At 36.2% G+C, this 19,189-nt stretch overlaps 1 protein-coding gene across 6 annotated transcripts in view; it reads left to right on the forward strand.

The window, feature by feature from the left end:
* Positions 1 to 19,189, forward strand: part of PTPRK (protein tyrosine phosphatase, receptor type K) — a 397,652-nt gene that overhangs the window by 361,992 nt on the left and 16,471 nt on the right. For 4 of the 6 annotated variants that reach the window (XM_021390545.1, XM_021390546.1, XM_021390550.1 and 1 more), the window contains exons 15-19: positions 5,436 to 5,605; positions 11,469 to 11,653; positions 13,405 to 13,492; positions 14,465 to 14,541; positions 17,176 to 17,212. In XM_021390545.1, the coding sequence (XP_021246220.1) occupies positions 5,436 to 5,605; positions 11,469 to 11,653; positions 13,405 to 13,492; positions 14,465 to 14,541; positions 17,176 to 17,212 (557 nt within the window). The remainder of the gene's footprint in view (positions 1 to 5,435; positions 5,606 to 11,468; positions 11,654 to 13,404; positions 13,493 to 14,464; positions 14,542 to 17,175; positions 17,213 to 19,189) is intronic. The other 2 variants (XM_021390547.1, XM_021390548.1) reach the window with 1 other exon arrangement.

The raw sequence follows: 19,189 nt of genomic DNA on the forward strand, positions 1-19,189 counted from the left end.
ATGTTCCTCTGAAATACAGCTTTCTATTATTTTTAAAGAGTAAGAAAACATTACAGTTGTGCCTAAGATCATTCTATATATTATAATCACTGGTTTCCATTAGATTTTTTTAATTTATTGCCTCTTTACAATTATCCCTGGAGATATATAACTTGGAGAAGAAACGTCTGCATTAGAAACATTAGGTATGCTTACAGTGTTCTGTGTTAGTTAGCTACATACGTGATTTTTCCCGAAAGTGCTTTTACTTTTCTCTGTCGTTTACTCTGTGGTTGAGAATTAACACATATGCAAAAGATCCAACTCATCACTACCAAAAAAAAAAAAAAAAAAAAAAAGACACGCAGTCAGGCAATTTTCTTTATTTACACAACTTTTGAAGAACAAAACCAACAAGAAGTTGTTTTTCAGCTTTCAGAAAGAAATCTCTATTTTCTCTCATCATTGCAAGAGATGTGCTGGGGAATATCAGCTCCTGGCTGCGTGCTGCAGTGCTCCCCTCGTGTTTAATAGGCGCCTGTGTGTGTGTGTGTGTGTGTAATGCGTGAGACTGTCTGCTACTCTGTATTGTCAGTCACTTCCAGATGGGTTTGGCTAGTTTTGCAGGTAACAAAAGAAATAGCTCCTGTACTATTCTGTATTCAAAATAGGTGAGAAATAAGCCTGTTTAACGAATCTTTAGTGTTTGGTAATTTTTCTTCATGATAGTTTAATTGGTTATCTGTCATGTATTTTGTAGGTGTGTCAGTCCCCCCCTTAGGGAAAGCGGACCACTGTTTTAATCTCAGCTTTAATCAAGGTCTCAGGTTGCATACCTGAGTGAGTTCAGTCCATCTAGTGAGCCAGGGCCATCCATATAACACAGCCAGGAGCAGTGGTACCAACACTGACACATTCACGCATGCATAAGCACACGTCAGTTAGAGTGTGGGACTGAAAACTGATCAGTTTTATTCATCTGCTGTAGCATACATATTCGCCAATCTCTTATGTAGTATCCCTTTTGGTACCTGAATTGACCACAACTTATTTCACAGAAACGTCAATAAGACAGTGGTTTCTGCATTTTCATTGCTTTATTAAGCCTCGTGCCCTGCCACAGCTATCTAAATCGGATTAAATGCAGCATTACATTTTATTGAAAAATGGAGTACTAAGCAGTTTTGTTCATGGGCTTCGCCTGATCATTTTGTACAAATTGGTTTGAAGTTTTACTGAATTAAGCTCTTAAGAGCTCGTACAGAGTTTTACTGGAGTCATCAAACCAAGTAAGAAAAGGGATACTGCATCTTTAACAAGCAATGCCATTTTTGTTTTTTTTTTTTCAAATCACTGTTGGACTATTTCCAAATGTTCTTCATTTCCTTCCATTTGTTTTCCTTCCATATTCTTAATGCTTAGCATGAATACATCAGCATTTTCAATTGTAATAATTTAAAATAAAACATATGTTTGCATTCAGGAAATGTGTGGTATATATGTCAGTACACATATACCTATTGTAAACGTACGTTCTCTATTATGTGTGTACTCATATAGCTACATATAATATGTATGCAAACATATATGTCTACACCTGTGTACCAATAATGATGTCAAATTGAATGACATGAAACTTGTTTTCTGCTAAAATGTATTTATTAATGCCATCTTTATTTTTGTAACTGAAAAGTAAAACGCATACTTACTGCACAAGATTTGTACACAGCTGTTCATTTGTCATGACATTTAGGTGGTAATCATTATATTATGCTGAACTGCATGTTGAAAGTACACAATCCATTTAATTTTCAAATTTTTTGGCAATAAATGAAACCTCAGCATGTAATTTTCTCAAGTGATCTTTCTAAAAAAACAATCATTTTTATACGCTAGTGTATTTTTTTTAATTGCATGGCAAAGTAAGGCTAATTTGTGCATGAGCAAGTTGAAATGCTAACCAAAGAAACATGAATTTTTCAATTTTTTTTTAAACGCACATTTCTCTGCTTTATTGAATGTGACAGAGTCACGCTTTTCATTCACCATTGCTTCTCTTTTTCCACTGTCTGTGATTTGCTTGCCAGGAGGAGCTACTATTCTTACTCCTACTATCTGTAAGTAGAATACGGGTGACTTAACTGTTTTACATGTTTTAATGATGCAGTATCCCTTTTTAAAAAAAGTCTTTATAATTTTCGTAAAGTCTTATTAATAGTTCTTTCTGCTTATTCTCAGGCTTGAAAATTTGCTTTCTTTGTTTCTATAACTCTCACTCTGTTTTTTTAAAGGGATATTGTATTTCTAACTGTATATTGACACTTTCGCTTTTTGCTAGTATTTCCCATGAGTGTCATTTTAGTTTATTGTAATCATAATTAAATTTGCATTATGATTCACAGTGACGCATCACACTAAGAAAAAAAATCTCCGTTCCCATTTCCTAGATAGAGTCCTGTGCTTGTAAATCACAAGTTGTTCTTTCGTAACGTATCAGTTCAGAAGTCGTCCTATGCACCACTTCTCCTTCACAGATGCATGGATGCTGGCCCTTTATAAACTGGTCACTGCCCTACCAGTGGGAGAGCAGCACCTCTGCCCCAGTGCTAGGAACATTGGGCATTTTTTATTATTCTTCTTTACAGAAATATTTTTTTGTGAAGAGGTCTGCGCCTGTTGGCCTGTTGGGTGCCTTACAGACAGATTTTAAAGTGTGGATCTTACCGTATGACAAAGGTTTGAATTAAGATTTTGCTTCACTGAAGCAAAATGGGCATTTCTCTGTGTGGTGTTAACTCAAGTGAGTTTTTGTGAGGGCTGCAGTGGTTTTGACTGTGACCAAGAAAAGTTATGCAGAAAGCCCTTGATTTCAGAGAAGGATCTAAGAGTGCGCTGCAGTCCTCTGATGACTGCTGGTGTCTGACAGTGATGCTTCTTCCACATTTTTAAGCAGATTAGTTGACTTCTTTTAAACAAACTTGAAAATTAAAAAGCTAAGCTTGCTTAGCTAACTGCCATTCTCTGGTATATTGTGGCAAATTCTAATTTCCTTGTTAAATAGCAGTTGCTTCAGCTAGAGATAATTAACTGCACAGTTCCACGCTAGGATTGAGCGCTTTTCCCTTCAAGCTCTCTCTCACCAACACCTGCACAGGTTCAGACCATGGGATCTCCAGCGTGTAATGAGAATTACAGTTCTGCCAGCCTCCAGTGCTACATAGTGATTTGCTTAACTATCATCAAGCATAGATTGCATATGGAAAAGGGAAAAAAAAATCAAGCCTACAGGGAGTTAGGAGATGTTAAACAATAAAACTGTCCTTACATTGAGCACCAATGCTAGAACACAATAGGCCTTTTTAAAAGTCAAAGCAGAGCATAACCTAGCTTCTGTAATAAGCTAATAACTTGAAAGCTTAATAGCTGTTGATTTATTTAGCACAGCTAGCAAGTTTTGCTACAAAGTGATTCTTCAAAGGATGGCTTAATATAGTCGACAGACAAGATGTAATAGTCTTTTTGTTCCATTCCTGAGGTGGCTTTAGAAAAATATGGTCTTCAGTGTATGGAGAATATCTGAAAGGCTTTGAAACTTAAAAAAAAAAAAAAAAAAAAAAAAAAAAAAAAAAAAAAAGTCTGAACTAGAAATGCCAGTTTTGTGAAAGCTTTGATAGCATTGGGAACCAGTTATAGAGCTCAAATAGTTTCACTTCTGGAAGTTCTGATGCGCTTAAAACATTTGCTCAACCAGAATATTGTTTAGACTAACTTTTCATAAGTAAATGTGAATGTCTGCAGAAAAGATAAAATAAAGAATCTAACAGTCACTGTTTCGCTTTTCTGTTTTTTTGTTTTTTTTTTTACTTTTCACCAAACATCTAAAATAAACAGAATTCTCATGTACACGACAAGGTGAAAAATGATGTGTTTTGAGCCCACTTTGGGATTCTGGTAGTAAGTAACGAACTAGACCTATAGTGAAAGAGAAAAAAAAAAGAAAAGAAAAAAAAGAAAGAGGAAAAAAAAAATCTAAGATGGGTCTGATTAGTGAAGGAACTTGGTTACTTCTAGGTGTGCTTTGTCCATGTGTAGTCTACTTAGTGTAGCCCCTTACTGTGAACTAACACTATTAATTTGGAAAACAGTCTTGTAACACTGAGGAAGAAAGTATGTGAGACATGAAGTGCTCCTTTCCCTAGAGAATGATGTAGGACATTTCTGTTGTGTTTTCCCAAGACTTAAGATGTACGTGAATTGATAATTTCCACTGATGTCCTTTTATTTAGAGAAATGTTAAGACAAGAACTGGACAAACGCTTACCAGGATATCTCATGTTATTGTTTGTAGCAAAAAACTAAGGAAGTTTGGCTGTGCTTTAATATACTTCTGAGAATGTGATATTTTCACTGATGATTGTGTCTCTCCCATGTAACATCAGATTTATGCAAATAAGCAAGTTGGCTCTCTCTTATTGCTATCACAGCTTCAGATGAAAACAGGAAGAAAATATTAAGATTACAGAACAGTTTATGTTACAGATTCCTAAAGATCCAAGGTACACTTCGTGCTGCTTCACAGACTGTGCGCTACTCTATTAGGAGTAGTCTTAAAGTGATAATTGAAATGTATCATCTGCTTCCATCTGTCTACTGCGGACTTCTGAGTGGATATTGCTTTCAGTTCTTCATCTAAGGAGAGAATGTCCCTTTAAGGACACTAGCTGTTAATTTTGAAGGGTTAGTTGTACAAGTTAGGCTGCTAACGGCTTTGCTGTGATACAGAGTAAGACTGTTAATATCAAAATTTAAAATATTCCCAAACCTCATGTAGAACAGTGAGAGTGAGGGGCTTTTTGTTTTTTAAAGAACAAAATTTTGGTGTCAAGAGCAAAGACAGTGGTATCATGTTGTGTCTTATATACTTTATGTGAGGAACAACTTCTAGCATAAAAGGTAATATGAATTGATCTTGAATAACTGTGTTTTTCTTTTCATTTCATAGTGGGTTTTTTGACTAACAGAGTCATTTAGAAGGATAAATGATTTCTTCCTAACATGGAAAGCAAGGGGAATTAATTATCCATTTATAAAATCAAAACACAGATTTAAATGGAGATGGTTGATAAAACTGCATGCACAGATGCTTCTTATTTATCATTTCAGTTAAAATGTAATTATATTCTCTAATTTGTTTATATTAGAGTAATTACTCTGCAGGAAAAAAATATGATCAGGGTACAGAAGTTAGAACTTTAATTACAGCATTTGTGTGTGTATAGAAAACATGCCATCATAACTCTTTTATAGCAAGGTGCATAGTTTTATCAATTTCTTGCTGGCAAAGGTGTATATAGGAGAACCACTCAAACTTTTCAGTCACTTGGATTATAGATAATTATTATTGTAGATACAAATGTTCATCAAATATTAAGATGGTCTGGGTTTATTTTTTTTTGGCTGGGCAGCAAACTTGCAAAGAAGCGCAAGGATGCCATGGGGACCACCCGACAGGAGATGACGCACATGGTGAATGCGATGGATAGAAGTTATGCTGACCAGAGCACCTTGCATGCAGAGGATCCCCTTTCAATTACATTTATGGATTCTCATAACTTCAGCCCCAGATGTAAGTACAACATTTGTAGATACTCCATAATTTTATTTTCTTCTGTAGATATTCTGCTTTTTTAAGGAAAATTATTCTAAGCTCTACGTTTTCTAGAAGGACCAGTAAATGCAAAGGGATGCTGAATAGGAAAATTCATATGTTATCCTTAGGTGGTGTATGGCCAATTGTTTAAATATTTACATGTAGTTTCTGTATGTGTTGATACTCTTTCTGGGGAAAAATACATTTCTGAAATGTCTCAATTAAATTCTGAAATAGTGTTACTTTGTGAGGATATTTTATACCAGCATGTTAAATATTACTGCATAACACCACGTCTGTAATGAATAATATCATGAGGTCCAAAAAATTTTCTTTTTTTTGGCACTAAGGACATTATAACAGAAGGAAGCACTGACAAATTTCATGGCTGTTTGTGAAGTTTAGGAACAAGCATGTTAATATACCAGCAGATTTGCTCTATATTTGTATTTCTTTGTTGTAGACTTGCCAGATGTCTTATTTTGACAAAATTTGACAGTTTGGATTTCTGACTGTTAAGAGTCTGGGTTGTAGTTACCACTGAAAGTCCAGTTTTGCCTGCCTTCCAGAATCTGCAGCGTGGCACGCACAAAAGCAAGACACTCCACTAACTTTGTCTCTAAACTATTTCTGCCTTGGAACTGGCAGGAATCTGATTCCACAGCATCATGGATTTGGCTTTAAACAGACCTGAAGTCTGAACTGCTTCTGAATTTTCTGTCATTTGGGCATGAAGCACGAAATGCATCCCTTAAGGGTGTTAATTTTCTTCCTGATTGTTTTAAGGGAAATGGAGTTTGGAGAAGGATTATTGCTCAGTTTATTGAAGCTTACCAAACTGCAAAACTGCACAGTGCTAACATTTAAGGTGTCTCATAACCAATTATAATAGTATCAGCCTGTGAGGTTTTGTGCAGTTTTGGCTAGAACTGTTTGAAAATTCTCCAAAGTTTAATGTCTTAGTGGAGACAGCTTTACAAAGACAGTTTAATTTGGGCTAAGTTACTGTGGATTCTGGACAAAGTATCCACCAGGAATCAACATGGTTCTTACTGAGCCAGGGCTGCCAGGCACTTGGGCAGCCTTGTGGATGGACTGACCTGAAGCTGTGAGCCCGCAGGCCCTGCCCACAACAGCTGTCCTAGTTGACTGGAAACGGAGTTTGGGTTAACACTTTTCCAGCATCCTAGGTGTGTGATTTTGGGGATGCTGGAGGATTTGGTTCTCCTGACCATTGTCTGTTCTGAGGTTTAAAAAAAAAAAAAAAAGCAAACTTTCCGGTTTCCAGGTTTTCAGCTGTAGGACAAACTATTAGGCAATTTGCTTCAGAATTGGAGCTCTGTTTTGTCACAGAGCTGTAGATGTTTTAAATTTTTTTTCCAGATTGGGACAAAATCAATTCTGGATTCTGCCATTCCCGTCCAAAACAGTCCAGTTGTCTCTGCACAGTTCCAGTCGTAATAATGAATGATGAAATTCTGTGAATTTTATACAAACACTTACATCTGTGTATCTGTGGTTTATACTCAGTAAGAGCAGTATCTTTATTATTGTGCATAAAAAAAGCTAGTAGCTTGTAAATATGCATATAATTCTTTTAAATTACTTCTAAGACTTTTGAAGAAATACAATTTTATTTTAAGACGAGCTATTCAAGTATTACATGAGAGAATGGATTTTAAAGGAAAAGACCTGGGTCTATGAATATGAACTTTTATTCTGAAGAAAAAGAACAATAGTGAAGGGGGAGCCCTTTCAAAAACTAAGTTGCACGTAATACCTTCTTTATTTCATATCAGTAAGAATCTCTTTACCTTTGTCATTACATTTCTGAAAACAAAAATCACTGCCTTTCACTTCTCTTTTATTCAGGATGCATTCTGGAACTCTGTATTCATTCTGTTTTTCTATTGTAAAAAATTAATAGGATTTAGTCACCACTTGGACATTTTGTTCTTTTAATTATATTGTTTTTATTCTTAAAAATACACAATTTGAGGGTAATGTATTTCTTCATGAGCTTTGTTTCCCTGCAGTGCCCAATGATCCACTTGTGCCGACAGCTGTGTTAGGTGAGGACCCTAGTCCTTCATTACCCATTCCTGCATGAGTTTCATCTCCTTGCATGGTTGAACATTGAAACAGCTTGTTTTATGTAAAAGATAGCTATGCTGTTATCACAAAATTACTCCTAGTCAGTGCTATCTGAAGAATAAATAAATAAATAGGTAAACTGAAAATACTGTAACACTTCTCCCCAAAGCATTCAAATTGAGTTCAGATGAACTAACATGTGGAACTAAAATTCTCTTAGAAGACACGTGAAAAAAAATCAGATCCATATCAGTATTACATGGCACCCAAAGCTCAATTTTCTAACTGAGTAACAAGAATGAAAAGAAAAATAGAAAAGTGAAAAGCTTCTATAGTATCCAAGAAGAAAGCTTTGTTTTTTCATTCTGTACAAATATCCCTGAATTAATTAAATGTTTCAGTTGACCTTAATTAGTAAGCTTCTCAACTTTGTAATTGCTTTAAAAAGAACAACGGATGTTGGGAGTGGCCAGGCCATTCATTTTTATGCCACGTCTAACACTGAAAGTACTTGTTTTAAGAGTTGGATTTAAAACTAAAACGCAAAGACAATTTAATCCCTCTTCTATCTTGAGATGGGTTTGTATACTTTCAATCTAGACTGTTTCTGGCTATGGATTGTCTTACTTTTTCTAAATATTTGTGACCAAAGCTCAGTTTTCTCACTGAGTAATACTTATTATTAGCTGACTATTACAACTGAGTGTCATTACTACTCACTCCAAATTTTCCTAACTAGACTTATCTAGACTGAATCTTCATTGCTGGAAATTGAATAATTTCCTTTTGAGAGACTCATAGAAAATACGGAGGACTGACACACTCTTGTCCTTGTAAAACAGTCTTTTATCCAATAAATGGCTTCTATGTTCTCTATCGTCTCTCTTCCAGTTGAACTAAACCCAGTTCTTTCACTCATTATCTCATAGTTAATGTTTTCTAAAGTTTTTCTCTCTTCTTCTCTGTACTTTCCAACCTATAGATAAAATTTTTGAACTGTGGTGCCCCAAATCAGGTACAGTTTTTAGGAGCTGTCTCAATGCTGAGTTGACTGGATTAGGTACCCACTTGCCCTACTCACAGTGGTCCTGAACCATATTTTGTCCTTTTTCCCGTGCTCATGTTGCTGACTTGTACTCAGTTATCTGCTAAAATCCCAGCTATCCTTACCCAATCCACCAGTCCATTTTGTAGCAATATATTTGACTTCTCTTTCCTAGCTGTTACATTCTTTAATTCACCTTGTTAATTTTTGCATGTGTCCCAAATAATCAAAATAACTTTGACATCAAATCCTGTACTTGCAAACTGCTCATGCCCTCTGTCCATATAATCAAGATATTTTCTATCCCATTATGCAAATTGTACATAAAAATATTGATAGAGCCTTTGCAGATCTTCATTTAAATTGTCTTCTGAGACTGACAGCAAATCGTTATTTGCTATTTTGTGAGAGCTCTTTTGTCTTTGTCAAGCGGGTGTGTACTCACAATGTAGAAGATTTACAAGCCATATTCTCTGCCTGTTTCCTTTTGGTAATGTTGCAAATGACATTCTCATAACTATAATAACAGTCAAGCATGGTAGTGCTTAAAAAGGTTTATACTCGTCAGAGCCATTATATGCTCGAACTCTCCTAAGGAAACCTAATCAGGTGGTTTAAGAAGTTTGTGAATAGAGGTGAAATATCACAGTTTCCTGAAAGAGCAATGGGTTAGACTCAGTGATTCTAAATACTTACCAAAATTGGATCAATGGACTTAAACTTCATTTAATAATGAGTCCTTCCTTGAAATTCTTGTGTGGCTTTTCATATCTTTTAGCTTCATGTCAAGCTCACACAATTTACATAGATAATGTCCAGTGATACTAGACAAGCTCTTCCTAATAGCTTATTTGGACTACGAGCACATTGCAGTGGTCAGTCCTCTATCACTGCCTTGTGCGGTGTCACAGACATGGGCAGCTCTGACCAGCAAGGACAAGGGATGAACAGAAGAACATTTTAACAGTTCCTGTTCGAATTTCTGTCTCCTGGTAATGGTGTTTTGGGCATGATAGTCTCCTAGCACGAGCACAGCAGTGATTGTTGGAAGAGGTAACATTTTTCATTACAGAGACTGACAGTGAAGAGAGGTAGGCAAGCTTCTGGGCACGCCATGTAGAAGAGGTTGTGTAGCTGAGATCATTTGCTTGCTCCTTGTCCATATAATCTTTACTTGACTCAACATCAAAACAGCATCACAATTACATCTGCTTTATTTAGAGATGAGCAAAATTGTATGGTTTCTGAATTAGACACAGTTTTATTTTGTGTGAAGCTGTTATAAGTAGCTGTACTAGATTTCTTTGTCTTCACCTATAGCTTATTAACACCACACTCCATTCTGTGTACATTAGCTCTAACTTAGTATGACAATTTCGCTTTTCTCAAGTTCCTTTCATTACATTGATAGCATAATGCAGCCCTTATATTTTTAAAACTGCTTTCATTGTTACCTATTGTGAAGGTTTAACAACTTTTAATGTCATTTTCTTCTAGTCATTTTCTAATATAGTCCTGAAATAAATTTCTTATGTTCTGTTCACTCATTTTTTTTCGCTGCTTCAATGGGTTAAAGTGCCTATTACTGGTAAGTATATAGCATGGAATGGGGAAAACTGAAAATCCTGAAGTGTTTTGAATTGTATATAATTTAATATGATTGACTGCTGCATGTCACTTACGTTATTAAGCAAGGTAGTGAGGCATTAATGCACTGAAATTAGCAACTTGTGTGACAGTTCAAGGAATTGGGTTTCTTACTAGGAGATCTCATTCCAGAAGGCAGTAACAGGTTTTGCATTTTGGCAGAAATGAAGTAAATCCAACACTTGCAGTGTCCGCTTTTTTTTCCTGATGTTTTACTTTCTGATCTGGGTCCTTTGCAAGGTAAATTGTAGACTGATTGCGAAGAAGTAAATGTGGGATCAGGTCAGATATTCACTGTTCATTTCTGTAGTTACATTCCAAAAAGATTTCAATTGGAATTTTCATTCATCTGTAGTGCTAATTTACTATATTTCACAGAAGGAATTGGCTAAATGTGATCATTTCACCCAGTTTTAATGTTTGGTTTTGATAAAAGGATTAGTGTAATGTAGGGCATTGAAGGTGACTTCTATATTTATACAGAGTAAAAATGGCAACTCAAATCAACGTACTCGGCAGTTTTATTTTTCTACTAAAAGATTTGAGTTAAAACAAGCACTCTGAACTGTTGATTCTTCACCTCAGATAGAGCTGGTCTTCTGAAGTACTGGCAGAATTGCTTCAGTGTTTTAGTTGGTTCTCAGTTTGCTGTTTGTTGGCTTTAGAAAAATGATGTGCTGATACCACTACATTGTTATTAAAATTTATTGTTTAAGGTGTAGAATTGCTGATGATACATATTAGCCATTGAAAAGTTACTTTAGATGATAGAGGCTGGAGTTCACAAGTACATTAATGTCATAAAGTTTTGTAGCTTCAAATAAAACATCCTTCAGACCTCTATTGCAGGATGAAGGATTGCAAACTTTTGTATGTGTTTGAAGTTAAATTCTTTTATGTACTTCCCAAGATCCATGTGCTGGAGAGTAAGTACTTTGCATTCTCATAAATTAGATTTACTTTTGAAGGAAGAGACTAAAAATAGATCTTGATACATCTAGAAGCAGATATTGCCCCATGGGTACCTAATGTGTTGATTTCTTTTGATCATAGATGAAAATCACAGTGCAACGGCAGAGTCCAGTCGCCTCCTGGATGTCCCCCGTTACCTGTGTGAAGGCACAGAGTCCCCTTACCAGACCGGGCAGCTGCACCCTGCCATCAGGGTGGCTGATCTACTGCAGCACATTAACCTGATGAAGACTTCTGACAGCTATGGATTTAAAGAGGAGTATGAGGTGAGATCTTTAGTGATTTAACTTGCAAAACATTTTCCTAGCAAAAAATAGTTTTGAAAGCCTTTTGTTTGCATTGCATTACAAAAGGGTGCAACTAAATGTCATAGCATTAAGTGAAAATAAAATAAAGATAAGAAGGCATAAGATTCCTTGGTATATAACCCGAAAGTGAAATAGTAATTGGAGACCAGTGGTTTGAGCTGTTGTTGTGCCTGGAAAAAACACTATGTGTTTTCCTGTGGGTGTAAGGAGATATAACCAGCTGAATGTTTCTGACATATTGCAAGAATTTGCCACCCCTTCTCTGCTTCTTAGTTGAAATTCTGTAATTAGTTATGTGAGTTTTCCTAGCCATCTTCAATGCAGATCTCCTAGATTAGGTTGAAGTGATGATTTAACCTGGCTGGTTTTGCCAGAAGCACAGACTGGAAGCACTCCTTTGATTTATTTAGGCATCTCAGTAGGGCAGTACTGGGGCTAAACTCCAGCTGAGAAGCAGTAAAGAAGTTCTGAGGGTTGTGACTTCATGAAGTCCTTATTAGACTTGCCTGAGCATGTCCACTTGCAACTTTAATTTAAAAAGGAAAACGCAAAATTTTCAGCACTGGGGGCAGAAGACGAGTACAGATTCATTTCACTTCCTATTGCTAAATTTTTTTGTGATTCTTTGGGATTAGAACATCAGGCAGTGCACACGGTAAAGATGGGAATGATACTGCCAAGTCGCATGCAATACAGCTAGGTGTAAAATGACTTTTCTCTGAGTAAGCAATCTCTTCTGACTCAGTTTTCAACCTTCTCTCCTTTCTGCAGCTGTCTCTACTGTAACATAAGAACTGGAATAAATAAATGTGTGGTTTTTAAAAGAATATTATTCTCTTTTCCTCTCTTTTACTTAAATACACTTCGTTACGCTCTGCCTACCTTCAATGTCAAGGACTGCTGGGGGAGGGTTGTCCCTGATCCCGTATCAGGTGTTGTCCTGCTTACTACTTTCTCTATTGCAATATGTGACATCTTTGCCCTGGCTTGTGCTTCTGCATGTGCATTAAAGTTTTGTTTCCATGGCTGCTGTGTACTTTTTGGAGCTAACTTGTCCAGCTCAGGATAAGAGAACATCTGGAAGGAGGGAATAGTATAGACCTGCGACAGCTGTAAAATATCTACAGGCTATGAAGAAAAACCCAAGGAGGAGCAAAAGCTTCGTCTGTCACTACTGAGAGATCAAACTCTTAAGAAGAGACCAGAAATATAAATAATTTTGATATTGGCTAGAGGAAGGGACATGAGTAAAAACAACACGAACAATATACACTGACAGAGGAGTCTTTCTGATGGCTCTTTAGAAAGAAAAGCCATTGCACAAAACTGTATGAGGAAAGTAATGTAATGTTGTTGTAAACAGGCTACATATTATTATGTCTTGTAAGAAGGGTGATCAATCTACCTGTTTTCTCAACTTGCAGTGGTTCATCCATAATAAGAGTGTCTATGCATGTTTAGCCTTCCAGCAGCTCCAGGATTTGAAATCTGGAGTCCCTCAGTGACTTACCCATTGACCCATATCAGTCACAGGGAGGAAGAGCCTTCCTCCCTCTTTAGATGTATTTCTATACTGCGGTGCCGTCTAGCTGACCAGAGCGGACGAGCAGAGCCAGCTTACTCTATGGTAGGGAAGTTCTTTTAAAATGTTATTTTTGGAGGTAAATTAATGGTCGGAATGTTTTCTTTCGGAACATTTTTATTTATAGAGTTTCTTTGAGGGGCAGTCAGCTTCTTGGGATGTCGCTAAGAAGGATCAAAACAGAGCAAAGAATCGCTATGGAAACATTATAGCATGTGAGTATCAGTGTGCATGGTTTTAGTGATAGACATATTCCTGCACTACTTGTTCCATGTTTTCTCCTGCTTAAAAAGTCCCCCGTGGCGTACCTGCTAACTACCCCAATCAGAGAAGGATGGCAGGGCCTTTTTCGGGACTTCTCTTTGTCCTTTGCAGTTCAACTTACTTTCTCTTTGCCTGTCTGTTGTACAAGCTGTGGTAAGCATATATAGTGACAAGCTAACACTCATCTGGGTGTTAATTCTGCAGTAGTTTTCTACAGTCATAATTTATTTCAGGTAATACTAACAGCTTCAAAACTGGTTTATGTTATTTGTCATTGATACATCTGAATTGCAGTTGTTTAAAGCTGATTATTAAAAATAACGTGATTAAAATCAGAGAGTTCTGTCTCTTGTCTTTAGGCTTAAAGTTTCAGTAGTTTAGATTCATCATCTGGGATAATGCAATTTGTTATTGTTTTACAAAAGCGATTGAATGTACAGGAAAGAAGCTACTGGAGAGGCCCCTGAACTGGTAGGGTTATCTTCATCAAATCCAAAGTGTGTTGCTAATGGCTACTTTGTGACTTTCTTATTTTCTTTAAAATGTCTGTATGAACTCGGAACAGACTGGGGCTGGAAGTAAGGAAACAGTAATCATTATTTCTGGATTTCTAGATGTCCGTCAGTGGCGCTGGTTTTGAAAGGGACTTTGAGCAAGTAACCTAGGTTCTTTGTGTCTTTTTACTGCATGTAACACCACTGTATGTTTCAGCTACACTTAATTAAATTTAATGAATGTTTTTCAAGTAATTGGAGATCTCAGAGAAAATGACTCTTAGTAGTTCTGTGTAAACACTTATATTTAAGGGCTGAAAATTCTAATGTGCTTGTGCCGGCCAATTTTGGTTTTCTAGAGGACTTGCCATAATATTTTAGTTTAAAATCACGCTTCAAAAAGGCACCATAACCACTTGGTTTTTACAGATGACCACTCCAGGGTGATTTTGCAACCTGTTGAAGATGATCCATCTTCAGATTACATTAATGCCAACTACATAGATGTGAGTGGATTGCACAGCTTTCTCTCTCAATCTACTACCTTCTCTATGTGAAAATTTTGCATGTTATGCCTACAAATTTATTGAAAGCTTTCTTTTATTAAGAACAAAATGTACACTTTCCTTGTTCTACGTCCTAGTACTCACTGACATTGTTGTGCTTTCTTTCACATCTGACTTTGGTTTGGGCTGTAGATTTGGCTGTACAGGGATGTAAGTACCACTATATGTGAATAACGACATCCTATTGTAAATATTTAATATAGATATTGTTATTAATTAGTTTGCTCTTCTATTTTTGTCATAAGATAACTGTGCATGCCTCATCTAATTTATATCATCTGTTCCTTTAAAAAATTTCCTTTGGTGTGAGTATGTTTTGTACATGTTTTGAAAAGTTAATTTAGACTTGTAACGTAGCTCTGAATATTGTTTGATAACTCAGGTGAATCTATCTGTTAAAGAAAACTTAGTGTACGCTTCTTTTTTTTCTTCTTTTTTTTTCAGTGATGATGATAATGATTTCACCCACTAGCTTTTCTTTTCTCCTTCCCATTTATATGTGAGAAACTGGATAGTATGCTGTTCTGTAGTCATTTGAATATGTGCCTGTGAAGTAGTTGTAATATCTGTTTGGCAAACAGGGAGGGATGATGGCCTTTGTGATTTATTGTTAGCTTGTTTGTTTTTAACAACAATGTAGACAAACTGAATATTTAGCTGATATTTTTTGTAAGGTGCTGATATAGATATTACAAAGTATATACACAAACATACATGTAGTTACATGCATTTTAATGTAGTAGAAATTTCTTCACCTTCAGAAAAAAAAGTCCTAAGATTGAAATTCCATACTTTCATTAAAATATAAATTAAAAAGAAATTGTTATGAATAGGAAACTTGAACAATTTCTGCTATGTGTTCTGATTAACAAAATAAAACTTTAACACATGAGAAATGAAAGAGTTGTAGTATTCATAGTGAGTCAAACGATACTGAAATGGCTATTAAAAGTGCCTTTAAAATACATGGATTTGATCTCTTTATAATTGTATCTTACTCATTTTTCCTGTCCACTGTTAGTTGATGAATTGTTTAAGAGTCTGTAAGCTTTCATGGATAAAAAGATTTAGCTCCAGGTATATCACTGTCTTTTCATTATCATACTTTTATATGGCAGTCTCTCTGAAGTGTTACGCCTGCGATGTTTTGCCTGGGGCTTTAAAACAAGAAAATTCTCCCGGTTTTGTAGTAATTCCAGTTCCTTTAGGACACTGTTTTTCTTATTTAGAAGTAAATAGGATCTCATTATAACCAAACAGGAAGGCTACAAGTTAAAACTGGGCACTCTGCAATTTTAAAGTGACACTTGTACCTTCTTCTGGAAAGCATTACCAAATGGTAAAGAGAGTAGCACAGATTACACTTTAATAATTTGGAGTTGGGCCTTGATCTTATGGACTCCAGGAGAATATTATTTTCAGTACTTTGATGCAGTCTTACCCTCATGTGAAATCGAGAGTAGGATACTAAGAAGGCATTTCATAAGCCCTAAAGGAAGATGTTTTCAATCTGGACAGGATAATGAAGCAGTCCATAGGAAAGGATATAAACTCCTTGGGTACCTTGAAATCCTTCAGTTTAGTAGCTAGAATTGTGTACTGGGAATCCAAGGACTCCTGAGTCCCTGTAATGCAATACTTGATTTAATTCACTTAATAAACCCATAACTTAGCAAATAATTAGAGCTACTCCTTTCCTTGCATGTAGTGAAATTTTGTATTCTCTTCTCACCAGTCATGCATATTTCCTTCGTCTTTGTAGATAATGTTGTTGGCACTGGTCAAAATATAGTCTCATTGACTTCCTCAAGAGCAGAATCTGTTTGTCTTGTAGTTTTTATGCAGACAATGGCTGTTTAATGCTATGCAGTATAGCTGGTATTAGCATATACCTGGCTAATTCGAAACACTTGATTATTGTGCAAACTTGTGTATCTATCTTCATATGTAAATATATATGTGTATGTGTATATACTAGTGCATATCAAGTCTAGTACAGTACATGCACACTTTGTGCAGTAGTGTAAAATATTCTGCAGATAATTCCCCTGCAGTATGGCCTTGATTCTGTGCACACACCACATTCTCCAGCTCTGACATGGGAAATATCTTATTTATGGCATGAGTATATACCTCTTTATGCCTTACAATAACTTGATAAGAAGGCAAAATGATGTTTTTATGGGTTTTGTTTTTGGTTTGTTTTGTAATTTTTTAATGTTGAAAGAGTTGAGAACACCAATCAACTATTGAGATAATCAGGTGGCAAAGACCATTTTTACTAAATTTTATATGAATGCCTCATTGTAATCAGCTGGGGAGATAATGTCAAGGGAGGACTAGTTTTTAGGCCCAATGTCTATTTAAGTCAGATGTTGTTTCCATCTATCTGTTGTCATTCAAACCTTTTCAGCATTAACTATTTTGGGGGGATTTGAGCTTTGTGCTTCTCTTAAATATTGGTTTGTTCTGAAAAGGTTGTTTAGACATAAGAATTCTGTAGCACATTGTGCTTTTATTTTCTCCTCCCTGATAGTAATATGGTACTCAAACCTACCTGTATTATTGTTTTAGGGATATCAGAGACCAAGTCACTACATTGCAACCCAAGGTAAGAATCTGTCAACATTAATCAAATCTAATAAATATTCTCTGCAATATCCACCAGCATTTTGCTAAAATGAAAGTAGATTAAAATAAAGCATATCCAACATTGTGAATTGTTGTCTTGTGTTATGGTAAATTAACATAGCATGTTTAGGTGGAATGTGAATAAATGAAAAAAATTGCACTAATTTATCATGTTAATTAGATATTGAGCAATTCTTTCAGTGATAAATTCAGCTGATAAAGTCACTAGCTACTACCATGATTTCCAATTATGAAGATGAATAGAGAGAAGTATGTGGACAGAGAATGGTTTCAATCTGTCCAAAGGCATTTTTTTTCCCCACATTACCATATTTTATTTTACTGTTATGGATTTAATCCAGGATGGAGATGGTGAAGATAAGTTAAAACACTATCTCAGCAAATCTGGATAAGGTAAGCCCAAAGATGGACAAAGCATCTCTGTAGAAATAAATGCGGGAAATAGTTACAGTATAACGTGCTGCTAAATAAAAAGGGGAGTAAGAGGAAAAAATTGAATTTCTATGGAAATTATTCATTTTGTATTTCTGATAAAACTCCTCACAGTGAGGAAAAATAGATTGAGCTAAGATTGCAATGAAATGCCAGGAGCTATGAATTAAAATAAAAATAATTAGATTTAGATGTGTCATTATTTCATCTGGGTGTATTATCAGATAGCTGGCTGGAAATACCTTGTTATTAGTGCCCTTGGTTGATGGTAGGTTCACACAAAAAGGGGCAAACTAAATGCGTGCTTTAAAGCAGGATGTGTACATTTCTGCCCACACTTTTTTATTTGTAAGTAAGTTCTATTTAAGCTGGTATCTCTATGGTTAAGTCTGCATTTGTATTTTATTTCTGTTTTACTGTGTAAATTGTAGCACACTGTAGTGTGTACAGGACACAAAAATTAGTTGCTGCTTTAGTGTGCAGCCTCTGGTACAGCACATTGTCTTAGTTTCAGCTGGGACAGAATTGTTTTTCTCCAAGGTGTCTGGTATGATGCCATGTTTAGGTTTTAGGAGAAGAACAATGTTGATAACACACCAATGTTTCTGGTTGTTGCTAAGCAGTGTGGTACAGAGCCAAGGCCATTCCAGTTTCTCAGCTCCTACTTACAAAGGGGGGAGCTGAGGGAGCTGGGAGGGGACAAAATCAGGACAACTGACTTAAACTGGCCAAAAGGATATTCCATATTATATGACATCGTGCAGAAAGAGAGTTATGAAAGGAGTGAGATTTCATCTCCCTCCTTTCTGCTGTTGGAGGAGCCAGCTGGGCATCAGTCAGAGGGTGGTAAACAATTGCTAGCGCATCGCATTTTATATACATTTCCATATCCATATATAGTCACAACTATTTTCCTTTTCTTTATCATAGGAAATAGTTTTATCTCAACCTACAAGTTCTACTTCTTTTTTATTTATTTATTTATTATTTTCTCCCCATCCCACAGAGAAGCAGGGAGTGGGCAAACAACTGCGTGGTTCTGAGCCACCTGCTGGGTTAAACCACAACACACATGAAGGATCAAGTTTGGTGTATATCATGCACAGCAGTGCTACAGTACTGCTGCACTGTGGTAGGGTACTGTTTCTGAGATGGATGTAACAGGGCAAAAGCCACTGTCCCTCAACCAAATCTCATCTCTGCAGCAGAGCAGGAGGCAAAACTTAAACGACTGTTCCTCTCTTGCTTCTCAGAAGTGTCCTTAAATAAGTGTAAATGCCCTTTGTGTTTCAGCATCTGCTCATGGCTGCTCACTTTGCTGGCAGCAAGATGGCAGTGAATGCAGCCTGTGCCACCCTTCCACTACTGGTAGTACCAGCACCTTCGTGAACATCCAAAGAAACTCACACCCAACATGTTATTTAAAAAATGTAAAGTAAACCTAGTGTAGATTTAGTCATGTGTTGTTGTGTCCTTGTAGTTTTCAAGCCACTTCCAGTGATTC

The sequence above is a fragment of the Numida meleagris genome, chromosome 3, assembly GCF_002078875.1.
Source record: "Numida meleagris isolate 19003 breed g44 Domestic line chromosome 3, NumMel1.0, whole genome shotgun sequence".
In the NCBI taxonomy this organism is placed as follows: Eukaryota; Metazoa; Chordata; class Aves; order Galliformes; family Numididae; genus Numida; species Numida meleagris.